This window comes from Aythya marila (genome assembly GCF_965140915.1).
Source record: "Aythya marila genome assembly, chromosome: 31".
NCBI lineage: Eukaryota > Metazoa > Chordata > Aves > Anseriformes > Anatidae > Aythya > Aythya marila.
The window spans coordinates 1,226,318-1,244,663 of NC_139072.1; the positions used below are offsets into that span (position 1 = coordinate 1,226,318).

At 59.0% G+C, this 18,346-nt stretch overlaps 2 protein-coding genes across 2 annotated transcripts; both read right to left on the minus strand.

The window, feature by feature from the left end:
- Positions 1 to 525: 525 nt before the first annotated feature.
- On the minus strand, positions 526 to 3,837 carry CD2BP2 (CD2 cytoplasmic tail binding protein 2; the record flags this gene model as incomplete). The annotated part of the gene is made up of 5 exons (XM_082781635.1): positions 3,675 to 3,837; positions 2,867 to 2,937; positions 2,253 to 2,361; positions 645 to 841; positions 526 to 531 (listed from the first exon to the last, which is right to left on the minus strand). The coding sequence occupies exons 2-5, from the start codon at positions 2,933 to 2,935 to the stop codon at positions 526 to 528; spliced, it is 381 nt and encodes a 126-aa protein (XP_082637761.1). The 5' UTR covers positions 2,936 to 2,937; positions 3,675 to 3,837.
- A 212-nt stretch (positions 3,838 to 4,049) lies between these two features.
- On the minus strand, positions 4,050 to 16,981 carry LOC309888901 (uncharacterized protein). The gene is made up of 9 exons (XM_082781539.1): positions 15,191 to 16,981; positions 14,199 to 14,298; positions 13,273 to 13,380; positions 13,074 to 13,180; positions 11,595 to 11,709; positions 10,430 to 10,495; positions 9,038 to 9,227; positions 7,193 to 7,347; positions 4,050 to 4,644 (listed from the first exon to the last, which is right to left on the minus strand). The coding sequence occupies exons 1-9, from the start codon at positions 16,921 to 16,923 to the stop codon at positions 4,615 to 4,617; spliced, it is 2,604 nt and encodes an 867-aa protein (XP_082637665.1). The 5' UTR covers positions 16,924 to 16,981; the 3' UTR covers positions 4,050 to 4,614.
- Positions 16,982 to 18,346: the final 1,365 nt, after the last annotated feature.

An 18,346-nucleotide genomic window follows, 5' to 3' on the forward strand; every position in this document is an offset into this window, starting at 1 on the left:
ATAACCCCATTCCCCCCATTCCCCCCCATTTCCCCCATTTCCCCCAATTCCCTATAACCCCCCCGTGACCCCATAACCTCCCCCCGACCCCATAACCCCCCCCGACCCCATATCCCCCCCAATTCCCCCATAACCCCCCCATTTCCCCCATAACCCCATTCCCCCCAATTCCCCCCATTCTCCCCCATTTCCCCCCAATTCCCCCAAATCCCCCATTACCCCTTTGACCCCACAACCCCCCCCTGACCCCATAACCCCCCCATAACCCCCCCATTTCCCCTATAACCCCATTCTCCCCCATTCCCCCCATTTCCCCCCAATTCCCCCAATTCCCCATAACCCCACCTAACCCCATAACCCCCCCCTGACCCCATAACCCCCCCATAACCCCCCCATTTCCCCTATAACCCCCCCAATTCCCCCATAACCCCCCCATTTCCCCCATACCCCCCCTGACCCTATAAACCCCTCCTGACCCTATAACCCAATTCCCCCCATTTCCCCCCAATTCCCCCAAATCCCCCATTACCCCTTTGACCCCACAACCCCCCCATGACCCCATAACCCCCCCCCGACCCCACAACCCCCCCCCGACCCCATAACCCCCCCACAACCCCCCCAATTCCCCTATAACCCCCCCTGACCGTGCCGATGGAGTCGAGCCATGGGTCGGGGGGGGGCTGTGGGTGGGCCCGGTAGTGGCCGTGGCGGTCGAAGGCGCCGGCGCTCAGCTCCTCCCGCAGGTCGAACGGGGTCAGGGGGGGGCCCCCGGCATCGCCCCCCCACCCGCCTTCGGCCTCAGCTTCATCTTCATCAGCACAGGGACCCAGAGCCGACAGGGCTGGGGGAAAAAGGGATAAAAGGGGAAATAGGGGAAAAAAGGGGAAAAAGGGGAAAAAGGGGAAAAAGGGGGAAAAGGGGAAAAGGGAAAAAGGGAAAAAGGGAAAAAGGGGAAAAGGGGAAAAGGGGAAAAGGGGAAAAGAAGAAAAAAAAGAAAAAAAAAGAAAATAGAAATAAAGAAAAAGAAAAAAAGGAAAAAAGAAAAAAAAAAAGGAAAAAAGAAAAAAAGAAAAAAAAAAGGAAAAAAAGGGATAAAAGGGAAAAAGGGAAAAAAGGAAAGAAAGGGGAAAAAGGGGAAAAAGGGGGAAAAGGGGAAAAAGGGGAAAAAGGGGAAAAAGGGGGAAAAGGGGGAAAAGGGGGAAAAGGGGGAAAAGGAAAGAAAGGGAAAAAAAAGAAAAAAAGGGAAAAAAGGAGTGAAAGGAGGAAAAAGAAGAAAAGAAAAAAAGAAGGAAAGGAAAAAAAAAGGAAAAAGAAAAAAAAAGAAAAAGGGGAAAAAAGGGAAAAGGGGAAGAAAAAGAAAAGAAGAAAAAAGGAAAAAAAGGAAAAAAAGGGAAATAGAAAAGAAAAAAAAGGAAAAAAAAGAAAAAAGGAAAAAGGGAAATAGAAAAAAAAAAGGAAAAAAAAAGAAAAAAGGAAAAAGGGAAATAGAAAAAAAAAGAAAAAAAAAGAAAAAAGGAAAAAGGGAAATAGAAAACAAAAGGAAAAAAAAAAGAAAAAAATAAAAAAAAGAAAAAAGAAAAAAGGAAAAAAGAAAAGAGAAAAAGAAAAAAAGGATAAAAAGGAAAAAGAGAAAAAAAGGAAAAAAAGAGAAAAGGAATAAAAGAAAAAAGGAAAAAAGAAAAAAAAAGAAAAAAAAAGAAAGAAAAAGAAAAAAAAGAAAAAAATGAAAAAAAACAGGAAAAAAGGAAAAAAAAAAACAGGGAAAAAAACACGAAAAAAAATAATAGGAAAAAAAACACAGAGGAAAGCAACAAGAAACAAACAGAAAAAAAAAAAAAAACATAAAAAAGCCATTAAAACCCACAAAAAAAAATAAATACCTATGAAACCCCATCAAAACCCCACATCACCTCATAGTGCCCCATAGCCACCCCATAACACCCTATAGGACCCCATAACACCCCATAACCCCCCCTCTGACCCCATAACCCCCCCATGACCCCATAACCCCCCCCATGACCCCATAACCCCCCCTCTGACCCCATAACCCCCCCTCTGACCCCATAACCCCCCCCATGACCCCATAACCCCCCCTCTGACCCCATAACCCCCCATATCGCCCCATGGCTACCCCAAATGACCCCATAGCCCCCCTATAACACCCCATAACCCCCCCCGACCCCATACCCCCCCCCCTGACCCCATATCCCCCCCTCTGACCCCATAACCCCCCCGACCCCATAACCCCGCACCGTGCAGCTGCTGTGGGGCCAGCTCCCCGCCGTCGTCGTCGTCGTCGTCCTCGTCGCTGTCCAGGGACGGCTTCCCCGAAAAGCGGCTCCCGGGGCCACCCAGCGCCTCCTGCGCCCCACAGCGACCCCATAAGAGACCCCCAGAGACCCCACAGACCCCGTAGAACCCATGGGGACCCCACAGACCCCATAGATCCCATAGAGACACACAGAGACCCCACAGACCCCATAGGGACCCCACAGACCCCATGGGGACCCCATAGAGACCCCACGGACCCCATGGGGACCCCACAGACCCCATAGAGACCCATGGAGACCCCATAAGAGACCCCACAGAGACCCCATAACACCCCACAGTGCCCCATAGCACCCCAAATCTGCCCCATAGCCCCCAAAGCCACCCCATAGCCCCCAAAATCCACCCCACAACCCCCCAAATCCGCCCCATAGACCCCAAATCCACCCCATAGCACCCCAAATCCGCCCCATAGCCCCCAAATCCACCCCATAGACCCCAAATCCACCCCATAGACCCCAAATCCACCCCAAATCTGCCCCACAGACCCCAAATCCGCCCCATAGCCCCCCCCCGCCCCATAGCGCCCCCCCCTCACCCTCTTGCGGGGGGGCCCCGGCTCCTCCTCGTCCTCCAGGTCCTCGAAGGTCACTTTGCGCTTGGACATGGCTGCAATTAGTCCCTAATTAGCGCTAATTAACGCTAATTAGCCCCTAATTGACCCCTAATTAACCCCCTTAAGCACCACAGCCCCTAATTAGCCTAATGAGTCCCCCCAAAACCTAATTAGCCCCCTCCAGATCTTAATTAGCCCCCCCAAGACCCTCATTAGCACCCCCAAACCCTAATTAGCCCCCCCATTGACCCTAATTAACCCCACCTTGACCCCTAATTAACCCCTTTATCACTAATTAACCTCCTTGATCCCTAATTAGCCCCCCTTGACAGTAATTAGCCTCCTTTGAAGCCCTAATTAACCCGCCTTGAGCTACAACTAACCCCCCCGAGCCTTAATTAGCCCCCCTTGACCCTAATTAGCTCCCCTTTGACCCTAATTAACCCCCCCTGCTCCCTAATTAACCCCCCTAGGCTCCAATTAACCCCCACAGCCCCCTCCTAACATCCCCAAAGCCGCTAATTAACCCCCCAAATCCCTAATTAACCCCCTGCAAGCCCTAATTACCTCCCCCCGGACCCTAATTAGCCCCCTCTACCCTAATTAACCCCCCCCAGGCCCTAATTAACCCCCTCACGACCCCAATTAACCCGGCCCGGCCCTAATTAACCCCCTCTCGCCTCTAATTAACCCCCCTCAGACCTTAATTAACCCCCCTCCCACCCTAATTAACCCCTCGAGCCCCTAATTTGCATATGCAAATGAGCTCCGGCCGGCCGGGGCCGCTCACCCGGCGCCGCCGCCGCTCTCCACAGCGGGCCGGAAGTAGAACTCGGCACCGACTTCCGGTTTCCTCCGAGGGCGGGCGGAAGTGACGCCAAGGCCGGGCGGAAGCGCCTCCGGGGCCGGCGTCGCGGGGCTGGCAGCTCTTAAAGGCGCCGCGTCCCGAATTTTTAGCCCCTCCCCCAGTCCCTGAGACCCCCCCCAAACCCCTCAAAAACCCCGAAATCGCCCCAAAAATCCCCCCTCGCCCCCCCCCAACCTCCCTCATCCCGTCCTGGACCCCTTAAAACCGCCCCTCCCCCACCCAGGACCCCCCAAGCCACGCCCCCTCCCTTAAGCCACGCCTCCTCCCTAAGCCCCGCCCCCTAAAAAAAGAGGCGGGTTCCTCGTGGGCCGTTTTTTGCCGGTTTTCACCCAAAAAAGAACCCGGGGGGGATGGGGGAGGGGAGAAGGGGGCGGGGTCAGGGGAGGGGGCGGAGTCTGTTAAATAAGCGGGGGCGGGGCCAGGCGGCTGTCAATCAAACGGGGCTGTCAATCAAAGAGGGGCAAGGAAGGGGAGCTGTCAATCAAAAGGTGGGGCTGTCAATCAGCCCGGCTGTCAATCACATGGAGCTGTCAATCAACCGGAGCTGTCAATCAACCGGAGCAGTCAATCAAGTGGAGCTGTCAATCAAACCGGGCTGTCAATCAACCGGAGCTGTCAATCACCGGCTGCTGTCAATCAGGGGCTGTTACTTGATGAGTTGTCAATCAAACGGAGCTGTCAATCAAATGGAGCTGTCAATCAAGGGCTGACTGGAGTGTCAATCGAGGATGGGCTGTCAATCAAACTGAGCTGTCAATCAGGTGGAGCTGTCAATCAAATGGAGCTGTCAATCAGCCTGGGCTGTCAATCATCTGAGCCGGTGTTAGGGGGAGCCGTCAATCCGAGCTGTCAATCACAGGCGTCAGTCGGCCAATAAGAGGGTGAGGTGGGGCTGTCAATCAAAGGGGAGAGCTGTCAATCACGGGGAGCTGTCAATCAAAGCAAACAGTCTATCAAGAGGGCTGTCAATCACAGCTGTCAGTCACATGGAGCTGTCAATCAATTGACATCAATTGAATTGAGCTGTCAATCAAACTTATCCCTAAAACTGAGCTGTCAGTCAAAGGGATATCAATCAAATTGAGCTGTCAATCAAAGTGACATCAATCAAATTGAGCTGTCAATCAAACTTAACCCTAAAACTGAGCTGTCAATCAAAGGGATATCAATCAAATAGAGCTGTCAATCAAAGCTATACATCAAATTGAGCTGTCAATCAAGAGTATATCAATCAAATTGAGCTGTCAATCAAACATCCAACACTCCAAGGGGGCTGTCAATCAATCCTATACATCAAATGGAGCTGTCAATCAAACCTGTTCATCAAAATGAGCTGTCAATCAAAGGGATATCAATCAAATTGAGCTGTCAATCAAATCTATCCATCAAATGGAGCTGTCAATCAAAGAGCTATCAATCAACCCCAGCTGCCAATCATCCCGCCAGCCCCGCCCCCCGCCCCCTCCAGCCAATCCCGGCTCACTCACCGGCCCCTCCTCAGCGGGGGGGGTCTCTGGCCGCGGGGGGGGGGGTCCTGGTCCGCCGCCCCCCCCCCCCCTTTGCGCCTCCCCTGCAGCCGCTCCCGGCACCGCTCCAGCAGCCCCCTGCGCCCCCCCCCCAATTTGGGGGGCTCCTTCTCCCCCTGGGCCCCCCCCTCGAATTTTGGGGCCCCCACCTCCCCTTGGGACCCCCCCCCCAAATTCCGGGGGTCCCTTTTCCCCCCTCGACCCCCCCCCGAATTCCTGGGCTCCCTGGGGACCCCCCCCCAATTTGGGGGTCTCCCCACCCCCCTGCGCCCCCCCCCCTAATTTCGGGGCTCCCATCTCCCCCGGGGACCCCTCCCCAATCGGGGGGGGCTCCTTCAAATCTTGAGACCCCCCCCCCAAATTTCGGGCTCTCCTTCTCCCCAGGGGACCCCCCCCCCAAATTTCTGGCCCCCCACCCCCCCCTCAGCCCCCTCCCCAACTGGGGGGGTCTCCTTCAAACCCGGGCCCCCCCCCCCAAATTTGGGGTCACCCACCCCCCCCAGAGCCCCCTCCCCAACTGGGGGGGGCTCCTTCAAACCCGGGGGCCCCCCCCCCAAATTTCTGGCCCCCCACCCCCCCCTCAGCCCCCTCCCCAACTGGGGGGGGCTCCTTCAAACCCGGGGCCCCCCCCCCAAATTTCTGGCCCCCCGACCCCCCCGCGGCCCCCTCCCCGACTTTTAGGGACCCCCCCGGGAATTGGGGGGGGGGGGGGCTCGGCCCCCCCCCGGCGGATGGCGCGGGCCCCGTGGAGGCTGGGGGGGGGGGGGCGCTGCAGCTCCCCCCGCGTCTGCCGCCAGCGCCGCAGCTGCGCCCCCCGCTCCCGCTCGATCAGCGCCTCCGACACCGGCAGCGACGTCACCTGGGGGGGGGGACCCCAAAAAAATAAGACCCCCGTCACCCCAAAGCTGTCCCGACCCCAAAACACCCTGACCCTATAACAGCCTGACCCTATAACAGCTTGACCCTATAAAGCCCTGACCCTATAACCCCTTGACCCTATAACCCCATGACCCTATAAAGCCCTTGACCCTATAACCTCATGACCCTATAACCCCTTGACCCTATAACCCCTTGACCCTATAAAGCCCTTGACCCTATAAAGCCCTTGACCCTATAAAGCCCTGACCCTATAATTCCCTGACCCAATGACCCCGCAACACCACAACCCCTTGACCCCAAACCCCAAACCCCTTGACCCCATGACCCCATAACCCTTGTCCCCACAACCCCTTGACCCCAAACCCCATGACCTCAAACCCCATAACCCCAAACCCCTTGACCCCAAACCCCTTGACCCCATAACCCCAAACCCCTTGACCCCACAACCCCTTGACGCCAAACCCTTAACCCCAAACCCCAAACCCCTTAACCCCTTAACCCCTTGACCCCATGACCCCAAACCCTTAACCACAAACCCCTTAACCCCTTAACCCCTTGACCCCAAACCCCAAACCCCTTGACCCCTTGACCCCTTGACCCCACGACCCCATAACCCTTGACTCCAAACCCCAAACCCCTTCACCCCTTGACCCCAACACCCTTGACCCCAAACCCCTTAACCCCTTGACCCCATGACCCCATAACCCTTGACCCTTGACCCCATGACCCCATAACCCTTGACCCCTTGACCCCAAACCCCAAACCCCTTAACCCCTTGACCCCATAACCCTTGACCCCTTGACCCCATGACCCCATAACCCTTGACCCCAAACCCCTTGACCCCAATCCCCATAACCCCTTCACCCCACAACCACATGACCCCAAACCCCAAACCCTTAACCCCAAACCACTTAACCCCTTAACCCCTTGACCCCAAACCCCAAACCCCTTTACCCCTTGACCCCAAACCCCAAACCCCATAACCCTTGACCCCATGACCCCATAACCCTTGACCCCATGACCCCGTGCCCCCACCTGCTGCACCAGGAGGTCCTCGTGCAGGGCGGCGCCGGGGGCGCTGCGCAGGCGCTCCATGGTCTCGTACATCCCCTGGCAGCTCCGCAGCTTCTCGGGGCTGCCCAGCGCCTGCCGCAGCAGCACCAGCCCCACGCGGAACATGATCTTCACCCCTGGGGGGGGACGGGGACGGGGTCAGGGGGACCCTATAACACCTTGAGCCTACAAACGGGGGAGCCCGGACCCCAAAATGTACAGGGAACGCAATGGGAACGCAACGGGAACCAAGATTTGGGGACTACGCTCAACAATTTATGGAAAACCCAACGGAAACCCAACAAAAACCCAACGGGAACCCAACAGGAACCCCATGAAGAACCCACCAAGAACCCCATTGACCCCCCCGTTGACCACCCCTACCCTAAAACCCAATAGGAACTCAAGAGGAACCCAACGGGAACCAAGATTTGGGGACTACGCTCAACAATTTATGGGAAACCCAATGGAAACCCAACAAAAACCCAACAGAAATCCCATGGAGAACCCACCAAGAACCTCTTGGGGACCCCCATTGGCCACCCAGACCCCAAAACCCATGGAGAACCCAATGGGAACCCAACGGGAACCAAGATTTGGGGACTACGCTCAACAATTTATGGAAAACCCAATGGGAACCCAACAAAAACCCAACAGAAATCCCATGGAGAACGCACCAAGAACCCCATGGGGATCCCCGTTGACCAACCGGACCCCAAAACCCATGGAGAACCCAACGGGAACCCAACAGGAAGCAAGATTTGGGGACTACGCTCAACAATTTATGGAAAACCCAATGGAAACCCAACAAAAACCCAACGGGAACCCCATGGAGAACGCACCAAGAACCCCATGGGGTCCCCCGTTGACCACCCGGACCCCAAAACCCATGGAGAACCCAATGGGAACCCAACGGGAACCAAGATTTGGGGACTACGCTCAACAATTTATGGGAAACCCAACGGGAACCCAACAAAAACCCAACGGGAACCCCATGGAGAACCCACCAAGAACACCATTGGTGCCCCATTGGCCACCCAGACCCCAAAACCCAACAGGAACCCAACGGGAACCCAACAGGAAGCAAGATTTGTGCCCTACGCTCAACAATTTATGGGAAACCCAATGGAAACCCAACAAAAACCCAACGGGAACCCAACAGGAACCCCATGGAGAAACCACCAAGAACCCCGTTGACCCCCCCATTGGCCACCCAGACCCCAAAACCCATGGGGAACCCAATGGGAACTCAACGGGAACCAAGATTTGTGTGCTATGCTCAACAATTTATGGGAAACCCAACGGGAACCCAACAAAAACCCAACGGGAACCCCATGGAGAACCCACCAAGAACCCCATTGGTGCCCCATTGGCCACCCAGACCCCAAAACCCAACAGGAACCCAATGGGAACCCACCGGGAACCCCATAGGGACCTCAAATGGACCCCCAAACCCCAAAACCCTATAAAGAACCCAATGGGAACCCACCTAGAACCCTACAGAGAACCCACCTAGAACCTCATAGGGACCCCCAATGACCCCCCAACCAAAAACCCAATGAAGAACTCAACGGGAACCCAACGGGAACCCCATAAGGACCCCAAATGAACCCCCCAAAACCCCAAACCCTATAAACGACTTAACGGGAACCCACCTAGAACCCTACAGAGAACCCACCTAGAACCCCATAAACCCCCATAAACCCCCCTTAACCTCTCCCCATTCCTCCCACGAATCATTTTAGGACGCGTCCCAGCGCCGCCCTTTCCTCGGCGAGCCCGGCTGGATTTTTGGGGCCAATTCCTGGGATTTTGGGGTTTTTTTACCTTCGCAGAAGAACATGTCCCAAACCCGCAGCACGGCGGCCCAGGGCAGGGAGCGGGCGAAGATGCACATGAACCACTCGGTCAGGTAGAGCACCGGCTCCACCCGGAACCGCCGCAGGTGCCGGTGGGCGGCGGGGGCGGCCCGGCGAAGCAGCGCCCCGAAAACCTCCCCGTCCAGCTGCACGGCCTCCTGGGGGGGCGGAGGGGAGAGGGTCAGGGCCCTACAAGGCCCTAGAAGGCCCTATAAAGCCCTATAGTGCCCTAAAAAGCCCTATAAGGCCCTATAATGCCCTATAAAGCTTTATAAGGCCCTATAATGCCCTATAAAGCTTTATAAGGCGCTATAACGCCCTATAAAGTCCTGTAAGGCCCTATAATGCCCTATAAAGTCCTATAAGGCCCTATAATGCCCTACAAGGCCCCATAATGCCCTATAAGGCCCTACAAGGCCCTATAATGCTTTATAAGACCCTATAATGCCCTATAATGCCCTATAAGGCCCTATAAGGCTCTACAAGGCCCTATAATGCCCTAAAAGGCCCTACAAGGCCCTATAAAGTCCTATAAGGCCCTACAAGACCCTATAATGCCCTACTAGGCCCTACAAGGCCCTATAAGGCCCTATAAGGCTCTACAAGGCCCTATAATGCCCTAAAAGGCCCTACAAGGCCCTATAAAGTCCTATAAGGCCCTACAAGACCCTATAATGCCCTACTAGGCCCTACAAGGCCCTATAAGGCCCTATAAAGTCCTAAAAGGCCCTATAAGGCCCTACAAGGCCCTATAAAGTCCTACAAGGCAAGGCCCTATAATGCCCTATGAGGCCCTATAAGGCACTACAAGGCCCTATAAAGCCCTATAATGCCTTATAAGGCCATATAAGGCCCTACAAGGCCCTATAAAGGCCCTACAAGGCCCTACAAGGCCCTACAAGGCCCTACAAGGCCCCATAAGACTCCATATGACCCCATCCAACTCCATAGGGCCCCATAGGGCCCCGTATTGCCTCATATGGCCCCGCAGGGCCCCATCTGACCCCATATGGCCCCGTATGGCCCTATATGGCCCCGTATGACCCCATAAGGCCCCGTATGGCCCCATAAGGCTCCGTATGACCCCATAAGGCCCCGTATGGCCCTATATGGCCCCGTATGGCCCCATAAGGCCCCGTATGACCCCATAAGGCCCTATATGGCCCCGTATGACCCCATAAGGTCCCGTATGACCCCATAAGACCCCATAAGGCCCCGTATGGCCCCATAAGGCCCCGTATGACCCCATAAGGCCCTATATGGCCCCGTATGACCCCATAAGGTCCCGTATGACCCCATAAGACCCCATAAGGCCCCGTATGGCCCTATATGGCCCTATATGGCCCCGCGTGCCGCTCACCAGGCCGGCGCTGTAGTACCCGGGCAGGTATTTGTCGCAGATCTGCACCAGGCACCAGAAGGCTTGCTGCGGGGGAAAAAGGGTCACCAGGGACCCCAAAACGGCCCCATTATGCCCCAAAATGGTCCCACGGCCCCAAACGGCCCCACGGCCCTACATGCCCCTGGCCCCATGGCCCCAAAGTCGCCCAATATGCCCCAAATGTCCCCAATATGCCCCAAATATCCCCAATGTCCCCAAATGTCCCCAATACCCCAAATGTCCCCAATGTCCCCAACACCCCCAAAATGTCCCCAAATGTCCCAAACGTCCCCAATATCCCCAAATGGCCCCAAATGACCCCAATGTCCCCAAATGCCCCCCATTGACCCCAAATGTCCCCAAATGTCCCCAAAATGTCCCCAAATGTCCCCAAATGCCCCCAATATCCCCAATGTCCCCAATGCCCCAAATGTCCCCAACGCCCCAAATGCCCCAAATGTCCTAAATGCCCCCAACACCCCAAAAGTCCCCTAAAAGTCCCCAATATCCCCAAATGTCCCAAATATCCCCAACTACCCCAATGTCCCCAACATCCCCAACACCCCCAAGATGTCCCCAATCTCCCCAATCTCCCCAATACCCCCAACATCCCCAATGTCCCCAGAAGTCCCCAAATGTCCCCAAACGTCCCCAAAACGTCCCCAAATGTCCCCAAATATCCCCAATATCCCCAAATGTCCCAAATATCCCCAAATATCCCACAATGTCCCCAACGCCCCCAATCTCCCCAATCTCCCCAACATCCCCAAATATCCCCAATGTCCCCAAATGTCCCCAAACGTCCCCAAAACATCCCCAAATGTCCCCAAATATCCCCAATATCCCCAAATGTCCCAAATATCCCCAAATATCCCACAATGTCCCCAACGCCCCCAATCTCCCCAATCTCCCCAACATCCCCAAATGTCCCCAACACCCCAAATGTCCCCAATGTCCCCAAACGTCCCCAAAACGTCCCCAAATGTCCCCAAATATCCCCAATATCCCCAAATGTCCCAAATATCCCCAAATATCCCACAATGTCCCCAACGCCCCCAATCTCCCCAATCTCCCCAACATCCCCAAATGTCCCCAATGTCCCCAAAACGTCCCCAAATGTCCCCAAAACGTCCCCAAATGTCACCTCGGCGGGCATGTGCATGAGCAGGACGGCGGCGACGGGCGCCTGCGCCTGGCAGTACCCCTCCTGCGGCCGGTACACCGTGTAGGCCTTCAGGATGCGGTACAGGTCCTGCTGCCTGGGGGCGGGGCCAAGGGGGGCGGGGCCGAGTGGGCGTGGTCAGCCCCGGGGGGCGTGGCCAGCCAGAAGGGGTGTGGTCGGCCCCGGGTCAGAGCGAATGGGATGAGAGGGGGTGAGGTTAAATGGGTATGGGAGGGTTGGGTGGGCGTGGCCATATCCAGGGGGCGTGGTCGGACCCAGGGGGCGTGGTCAAGTGGGTGTGGTCAGCCCCGGGGGGCGTGGCCAGCCAGAAGGGGCGGGGTCACCCCAGGGCGAGGGGTCGAATGGGGTCAGGTGGGGAAGGGGCTAATGGATGGGGTCAGGTGGGCGTGGCCAGCATCAAGGGGGCGTGGCCAACTCCAGGGGGCGTGGTCATGTGGGTGTGGTCAGCCCCGGGGGGCGTGGCCAGCCAGAAGGGGCGGGGTCAGCCCCGGGTCAGAGCGAATGGGATGAGAGGGGGTGAGGTCAAGTGGGCTGGGGTGGGTTCGGTGGGCGGGGCCAGTCCCAAGGGGCGTGGTCAACACCAGGGGGCGTGGTCAAGTGGGTGTGGTCAGCCCCGGGGGGCGTGGTCAGCCAGAAGGGGCGGAGTCAGCCCCAGGGTGAGGGGTCAGATGGAAAGGAGGTGGGCTGGGGTGGGTTGGGTGGGAGTGGCCATCTTCAGGGGGCGTGGCCAGCTCCAAGGGGCGTGGCCAGACCCAGGGGGAGTGGCCTGTGATAAGTGGGCGTGTTCTCCCATTGACCCCGCCCACCCCACAACTTAACTAAGGGAGGGGAGGGGGAGAAGGGGAGTGGATCTGCCCCAAAGGGGTGTGGTTTTTCGAGGGCGTGGCTTTGTGGGCGTGGTCTAGAAGGGGGCGTGGCATGTAGAAAAGTGGGCGTGTCTTCCCAAAGACCCCGCCCACCCCACGACTTAACTAAGGGAAGGGAGAGAGTAAAGGGGAGTGGCTCTGGTCCTAAGGGGCGTGGTTTTTCGAGGGCGTGGCCTTGTGGGCGTGGTCTAGAAGGGGCGTGGCATGTAGAAAAGTGGGCGTGTCCTCCCAAAGACCCCGCCCACCCCAGGGGCTTAACACCAAAACCAAGGGGAGGAGAGTGGGAGAAGGGGAGTGGCTCTGCCCAAAAGGGGCGTGGTTTCTCGAGGGCGTGGCCTTGTGGGCGTGGCCTAGAAGGGGGCGTGGCCTGTAGAAAAGTGGGCGTGGCCAGGAAAAAAGTGGGCGTGTCCTTCCAAAGACCCCGCCCACCCCAGGTCTTGACGAAGGTAGGGGAGGGGGAGAAGGGGAATGGCTGTAGCCAAAAGGGGCGTGGTTTTTCGAGGGCGTGGCTTTGTGGGCGTGTCCCGGGGAGGTGGGGGCGTGGCATGCAAATGAGAGGGGGGCGTGTCCTCACCCGTGCCCGCCCCTGGCGGCGAACATCTCGTGGAAGGGGAACTGCCGGTGCAGGTCCTTCTCGATGGCCTCCAGCCAGCGCGCCTCCCCCGGCTGCCTCTCCAGCTCCTGCGGGGGGCGTGGCCCGGCTCAGCCCCGCCCCTTTAGGCCCCTCCCACTCGGAGGCCACGCCCCTTTTCCCAATTGGCCCCGCCCCTCACCTGGAAGAGGCCCGGGTTGCGGTCCAGCAGCTCCTGGCTGGCCGAGAGCAGCTGCCAGGCGCGGGCGCGCAGCGAGGAGGGGATGCCCTTGCGGCAGCGCAGCTTCACCTGGGAGGCAACTGGGGCTTACTGGGAGGCACTGGGAGGTGCTGGGGGGAGTTGGGGGGCACTGGGAGAAGCCAGGAGCCAGTGGGAGGCAGTGGGAGCCAGCCACTGGGGGGCACTGGGAGGCGCTGGGGGGCACTGGGACTTACTGGGAGGCACTGGGGGGCACTGGGACTTACTGGGAGGCACTGGGAGGTGCTGAGGGGCACTGGGGGGCAGTGGGGGGCACTGGGGGGTACTGGGAGGCACTGGGACTCAGCTACTGGGGGGCACTGGGATTTACTGGGAGGCACTGGGAGGCGCTGGGACTTACTGGGAGGCAGTGGGAGCCCTCTATAGGGCAGAACCCCCCCCAGGAACCACTTATAGGGCAGGAGGACCCATCTATGGGGCAGGGAATCCCCCCCAGGACCTCCTATGGGGCTGGAGGACTCATCTATGGGGCAGAACGACCCCACAGACCCCTCTATGGGGCAGAACCCCCCCAAAGACCCACTTATGGGGCAGAAGAAACCCTCTATGGGGCCGAAACCCCCCCAAGAACCACTTATGGGGCAGAAGAAACCCTCTATGGGGCCGAAACCCCCCCAAGAACCACTTATGGGGCAGAAGAAACCCTCTATGGGGCCGAAACCCCCCCAGGAACCACTTATGGGGCAGGAGAATCCCTCTATGGGGCAGAAACCCACCCAGGAACCACTTATGGGGCAGGAGGAGCCCTCTATGGGGCAGAAACACCCCCAAAGACCCACTTATGGGGCAGGAGGACCCCTCTATGGGGCAGAACCCCCCCCAAAGACCCACTTATGGGGCCGCCCCACCTTCTGGTAGCGCCGCGCCAGCCACTTGTCCCAGTGGTTGAACATCTCCAGCCACTTCAGCTCCCGCTGCCGCGCCACGTCCACGGGCACCGAGCTCTCCCTGTGGGGCAGGAGGCGGGTTAGGGGGCTCCCGGCCCCATAGCGGACCCCCACGGCCCCCCAAAAAACAAACCCGGAAGTGTGGGGCCCGCCCGACCTCGATTAACCCCGAAATTTGGGGGTCCTGATGGGGTGGGGTGGAGAAACTGGGGGTCCTGATGGTATGGGGTGGGGAAATTTGGGGTTCTGAGGCTATGGGGTGGGGAAATTTGGGGTCCTGATGGTATGGGGTGGGGTAAAGGGGGTCCTGATGCTATGGGGTAGGGAAATTGGGGGTCCTGAGGCTATGGGGTAGGGACATTGGGGGTCCTGATGCTATGGGGTGGGGAAATTGGGGGTCCTGAGGTTATGGGGTGGGGGAAAAGGGGGTCCTGATGCTATGGGGTGGGGAAAAAGGGGTCCCAAGGCTATGGGGTGGGCAAAAAGGGGGTCCCAAGGCTATGGGGTAATGAAAAAGGGGGTCCTGAGGCTATGGGGTACGGAAATTGGGGGTCCTGATGGTGTGGGGTGGGGAAATTTGGGGTCCTGATGGGGTGGGGTGGGGAAATTGGGGGTCCTGATGCTATGGGGTGGGGAAATTTGGGGTCCTGAGGCTATGGGGTAGGGAAATTGGGGGTCCCAAGGCTATGGGGTGGGGAAACTGGGGGTCCTGAGGCTATGGGATAGGGAAATTTGGGGTCCTGATGCTATGGGGTAGGGGAAAAAGGGGGTCCTGATGTTATGGGGTGGGGAAATTTGGGGTTCTGAGGCTATGGGGTAGGGAAATTGGGGGTCCTGAGGCTATGGGGTGGGGAAATTTTGGGTCCCGACGCTATGGGGTAGGGGAAATTTGGGGTCCTGAGGCTATGGGGTGGGGGAAAAGGGGTGTGGGGTCCCGTTTTGGGGTGACTCACGGCGTCTCGCAGTACTGGGTGCCCCCCAGGAAGCCGTAGCGGTCGGTGCGGCGGAAGGAGGGCCCGGCCAGCTCCGAATCGGAGCCCATGGAGCTGGCGTCGTCCGGGAAGGGCCCGCTCAGAGACTCCAGGGTCCCCGACAGGACGCTCACCGAGTCCAGGTCGCTCCCCCGGGGGCCCGGGATGCCCGGGCCCAGGCTGCTCTGCGAGCCCCGGGCCGGCCCGTTGGCCTCAAGATGGCCGCGGGAGAGGGGAGAGCCCAAGATGGCCGACGATGACGTCACGATGCTCTCCGTTGACCCCAAGATGGCCGACGTTGACGTCACGGTGGTGTCTGTTGGCTCCAAGATGGCCGACGTTGACGTCACGGTGCTGGCCGTTGACCCCAAGATGGCCGACGTTGACGTCACAACGGTGTCTGTTGACTCCAAGATGGCCGACGTTGTGATAGGGGTGGGATCTGGGTCCAAGATGGCCGACGATGACGTCACAACGGTGTCTGTTGACCCCAAGATGGCCGACGATGACGTCACGGTGGTGACCGTTGACCCCAAGATGGCTGACGATGACGTCACGGCAGTTTCCGTTGCATCCAAGATGGCCGACGTGGTGATGGGGGCAGGATCTGGGTCCAAGATGGCCGACGATGACGTCACAACGGTGTCTGTTGACCCCAAGATGGCCGCCGATGACATCACGGTGGTGACCGTTGACCCCAAGATGGCCGACGATGATGTCACGGTGGTGGCCTCCAAGATGGCCGCTGATGACGTCACGGTGGTGTCTGTTGGCTCCAAGATGGCCGCCGATGACGTCACGGTGGTGTCCGTTGACCCCAAGATGGCCGCCGATGACGTCACGCCGCTCTCCAGCCCCTCATTGGCCGGCCTTGCCTCCAAGATGGCCGCCGTGGAGGCCGCGCCGTCCTCATTGGCCGCGGTTGACCCCGCCCCGGCCTCCGTTGGCCTCCCATTGGCTCCCGGCTCCTCATTGGCCGTCGTTGACTTCCTGTTGGCTCCTGGCTCCTCATTGGCCACCGTTGACCCCTTGGTGACCTCGGTTGACCCCTGGGTGACCCCAGTTGACCCCTGGATGACCCCGGTTGACCCCAAGATGGCCGCCGTTGACTTCCGGTTCTCCGCTGCCTCCTGATTGGCTGGCGTTGACCTCTTGGTGACCTCCGTTGACCCCTGGGTGACCTCGGTTGACCCCAAGATGACCTCGGTTGACCCCTGGGTGACCTCAGTTGACCCCAGGGTGACCTCCGTTGACCCCGCCTTGGCCTCCGTTGACCCCTCGGTGACCCCGGTTGACCCCAAGATGGCCGCCGCCGACTTCCGCTCCTCTCCCGCCTCCTCATTGGCCGCCGCCGCCCTCACCTTGACCTCCGGTGACCCCTCGGTGACCTCCGGTGACCTCCCGGTGACCTCCGCTGACCCCTCGTTGACCTCCGCTGACCCCAACATGGCCGCCGCCGACTTCCTGCCCCCTCCCCTCTCCTCATTGGCCACCTCCTCCGCCGCCCCGCAGCATCGCGGCCCCCGATTGGCCGCCTCCTCCTCCTCCCGCGGCCTCCTCAGGCCTCCCGGGGGACCCCCGGTTGACGGAGCCCCCTGATTGGCCGCCGCCCCCGGCCCCGCCGCCACCCCATTGGCCAGCGGCCTCCGCGGGGGGCCGGCGGCCATCTTGGGCCGGGGGGGGCGGGGCGGGGGCGCGGGGGGCCCGGTTTCCATGGCGACGAGCGACCCCCTCCCCGCCCCGCCGCCGCTCAGAGCCGCCGGAGGAGGCGGGGCCGGCCCAGGGAGGAAGCGGAAGCGGCGAGCAGGAGAAACGGCCGCCTATTGGCCGAGAAAAGGTGACGGGCGGAAAGAGCGGCCAATCAGGAAGCGCAGCGCGCCGGCCCGCCCCCCTGCGGCCAATGGGAGGGGTTGGGGGTGGGGTTAGGCGGCGCGCGGCCAATCAGCGCGGCAGGAGCAGACAGCCAATCGGAAGGAAGGAGGCGGAGCCAGGAGTTCCGGGCACAGCTTTTATTGGCCCGCGCCCCGCCCCGCGGTTGCCAGGCAGCCGTTGCCATGGCAACCGCGCTCCCCCCGCCCCTCCCTGCTCATTGTTGCCTAGCAACGCCTCACGGCCCCCTCCCGCCCCACCCCAACACCCGCAGCTGATTGGCTGGCGGCGCCGCGGAGGGCGGGGCGGCCCGAAGCCACGCCCTTTCGTCCCTCCCGGAAGGGGGCGTGGTTTGCAGGTGGCTCCGCCCACACGGCTCTGGCCCTGAAGGGATAAATGGGAGGAGGGGGTAGTGGGGACCCCCCAAAAACCCCAAATTCCCCCCCCATTTTCCCCCAAAAAGCCCCAAATCCCACCCAAATCCCCCAAAAGTCCCAAATCCCACCCAAAAAGCCCCAAATCCTGCCCCAAAGCCCCAAATCTCCCCCGATTTGCCCCAAATACCCCCATTTTTCCCCGAATCCCCCTCGAGACCCCCCCCAAATCTCCCTAAATCCCCTCCCAACCCCTCCTAAAACCCCAAATTTCCCCCAAATCCCTCCAAGACGCCCCCCAAATCCCCCCCAAAAGCCCTCCAAAAGCCCCCAATCACCCCCAACACCTCCCCAAATCTCCTTAAAATCCTCTAAAAACCCCCAATCCCTCCCAAAACCCTACCTAAAGACCCCAGATCCTCTCAAATCCCCCCAGACCCCCCAAGACCCCCCCCAAAATCTCCAAATCTCCCCAATTTCCCCCCTAGTTCCCCCTCAATCCCACCAAATCCCCCCCAAGCCCCCTCAAAACCCCCAAATCCCCCCAAATTTCCCCCAATTGCCCCCCCAAGACCTCTCAAAACCCCCAAATTCCCCCCAATCTCCCCCAAATCTCCTCAAGACCTCCCCAAAATCCCCAATTTCTCCCCAAATCCCCCAATTTCCCCCAAATCCCCTCCTCCTCCCCTCCCCATTCTCCCTCTACATAGAACGCCCCCTTCCCCTCTCCCCCCCTCTATGATCAGTCCTCCAACCCCGCGCATGCGCACCGCCTCCCCTCCCTCAACCCATGGGGCGGGCCTAAACCCCCAACCCCTCGCTCCCATTGGCTCCCCCCTCAGCGCGCCTCCTTCCTATTGGCCACCCACCCTGGGACTACAACTCCCGTCGCCCC

Excerpts from the sequence above, each read along its gene's own strand:
- LOC309888901 (XM_082781539.1), bottom strand. The coding sequence starts at position 16,923 with ATGGAAACCGGGCCCCCCGCGCCCCCGCCCCGCCCCCCCCGGCCCAAG. Across the intron at positions 11,710-13,073 it reads GCCGCCAGGGGCGGGCACGG|GCAGCAGGACCTGTACCGCA; the intron begins GTGAGGACACGC and ends CCCCGCCCCCAG. Across the intron at positions 4,645-7,192 it reads AGGACCTCCTGGTGCAGCAG|CCCCACCTCACCCTCTTATT; the intron begins GTGGGGGCACGG and ends TTTGATTGACAG.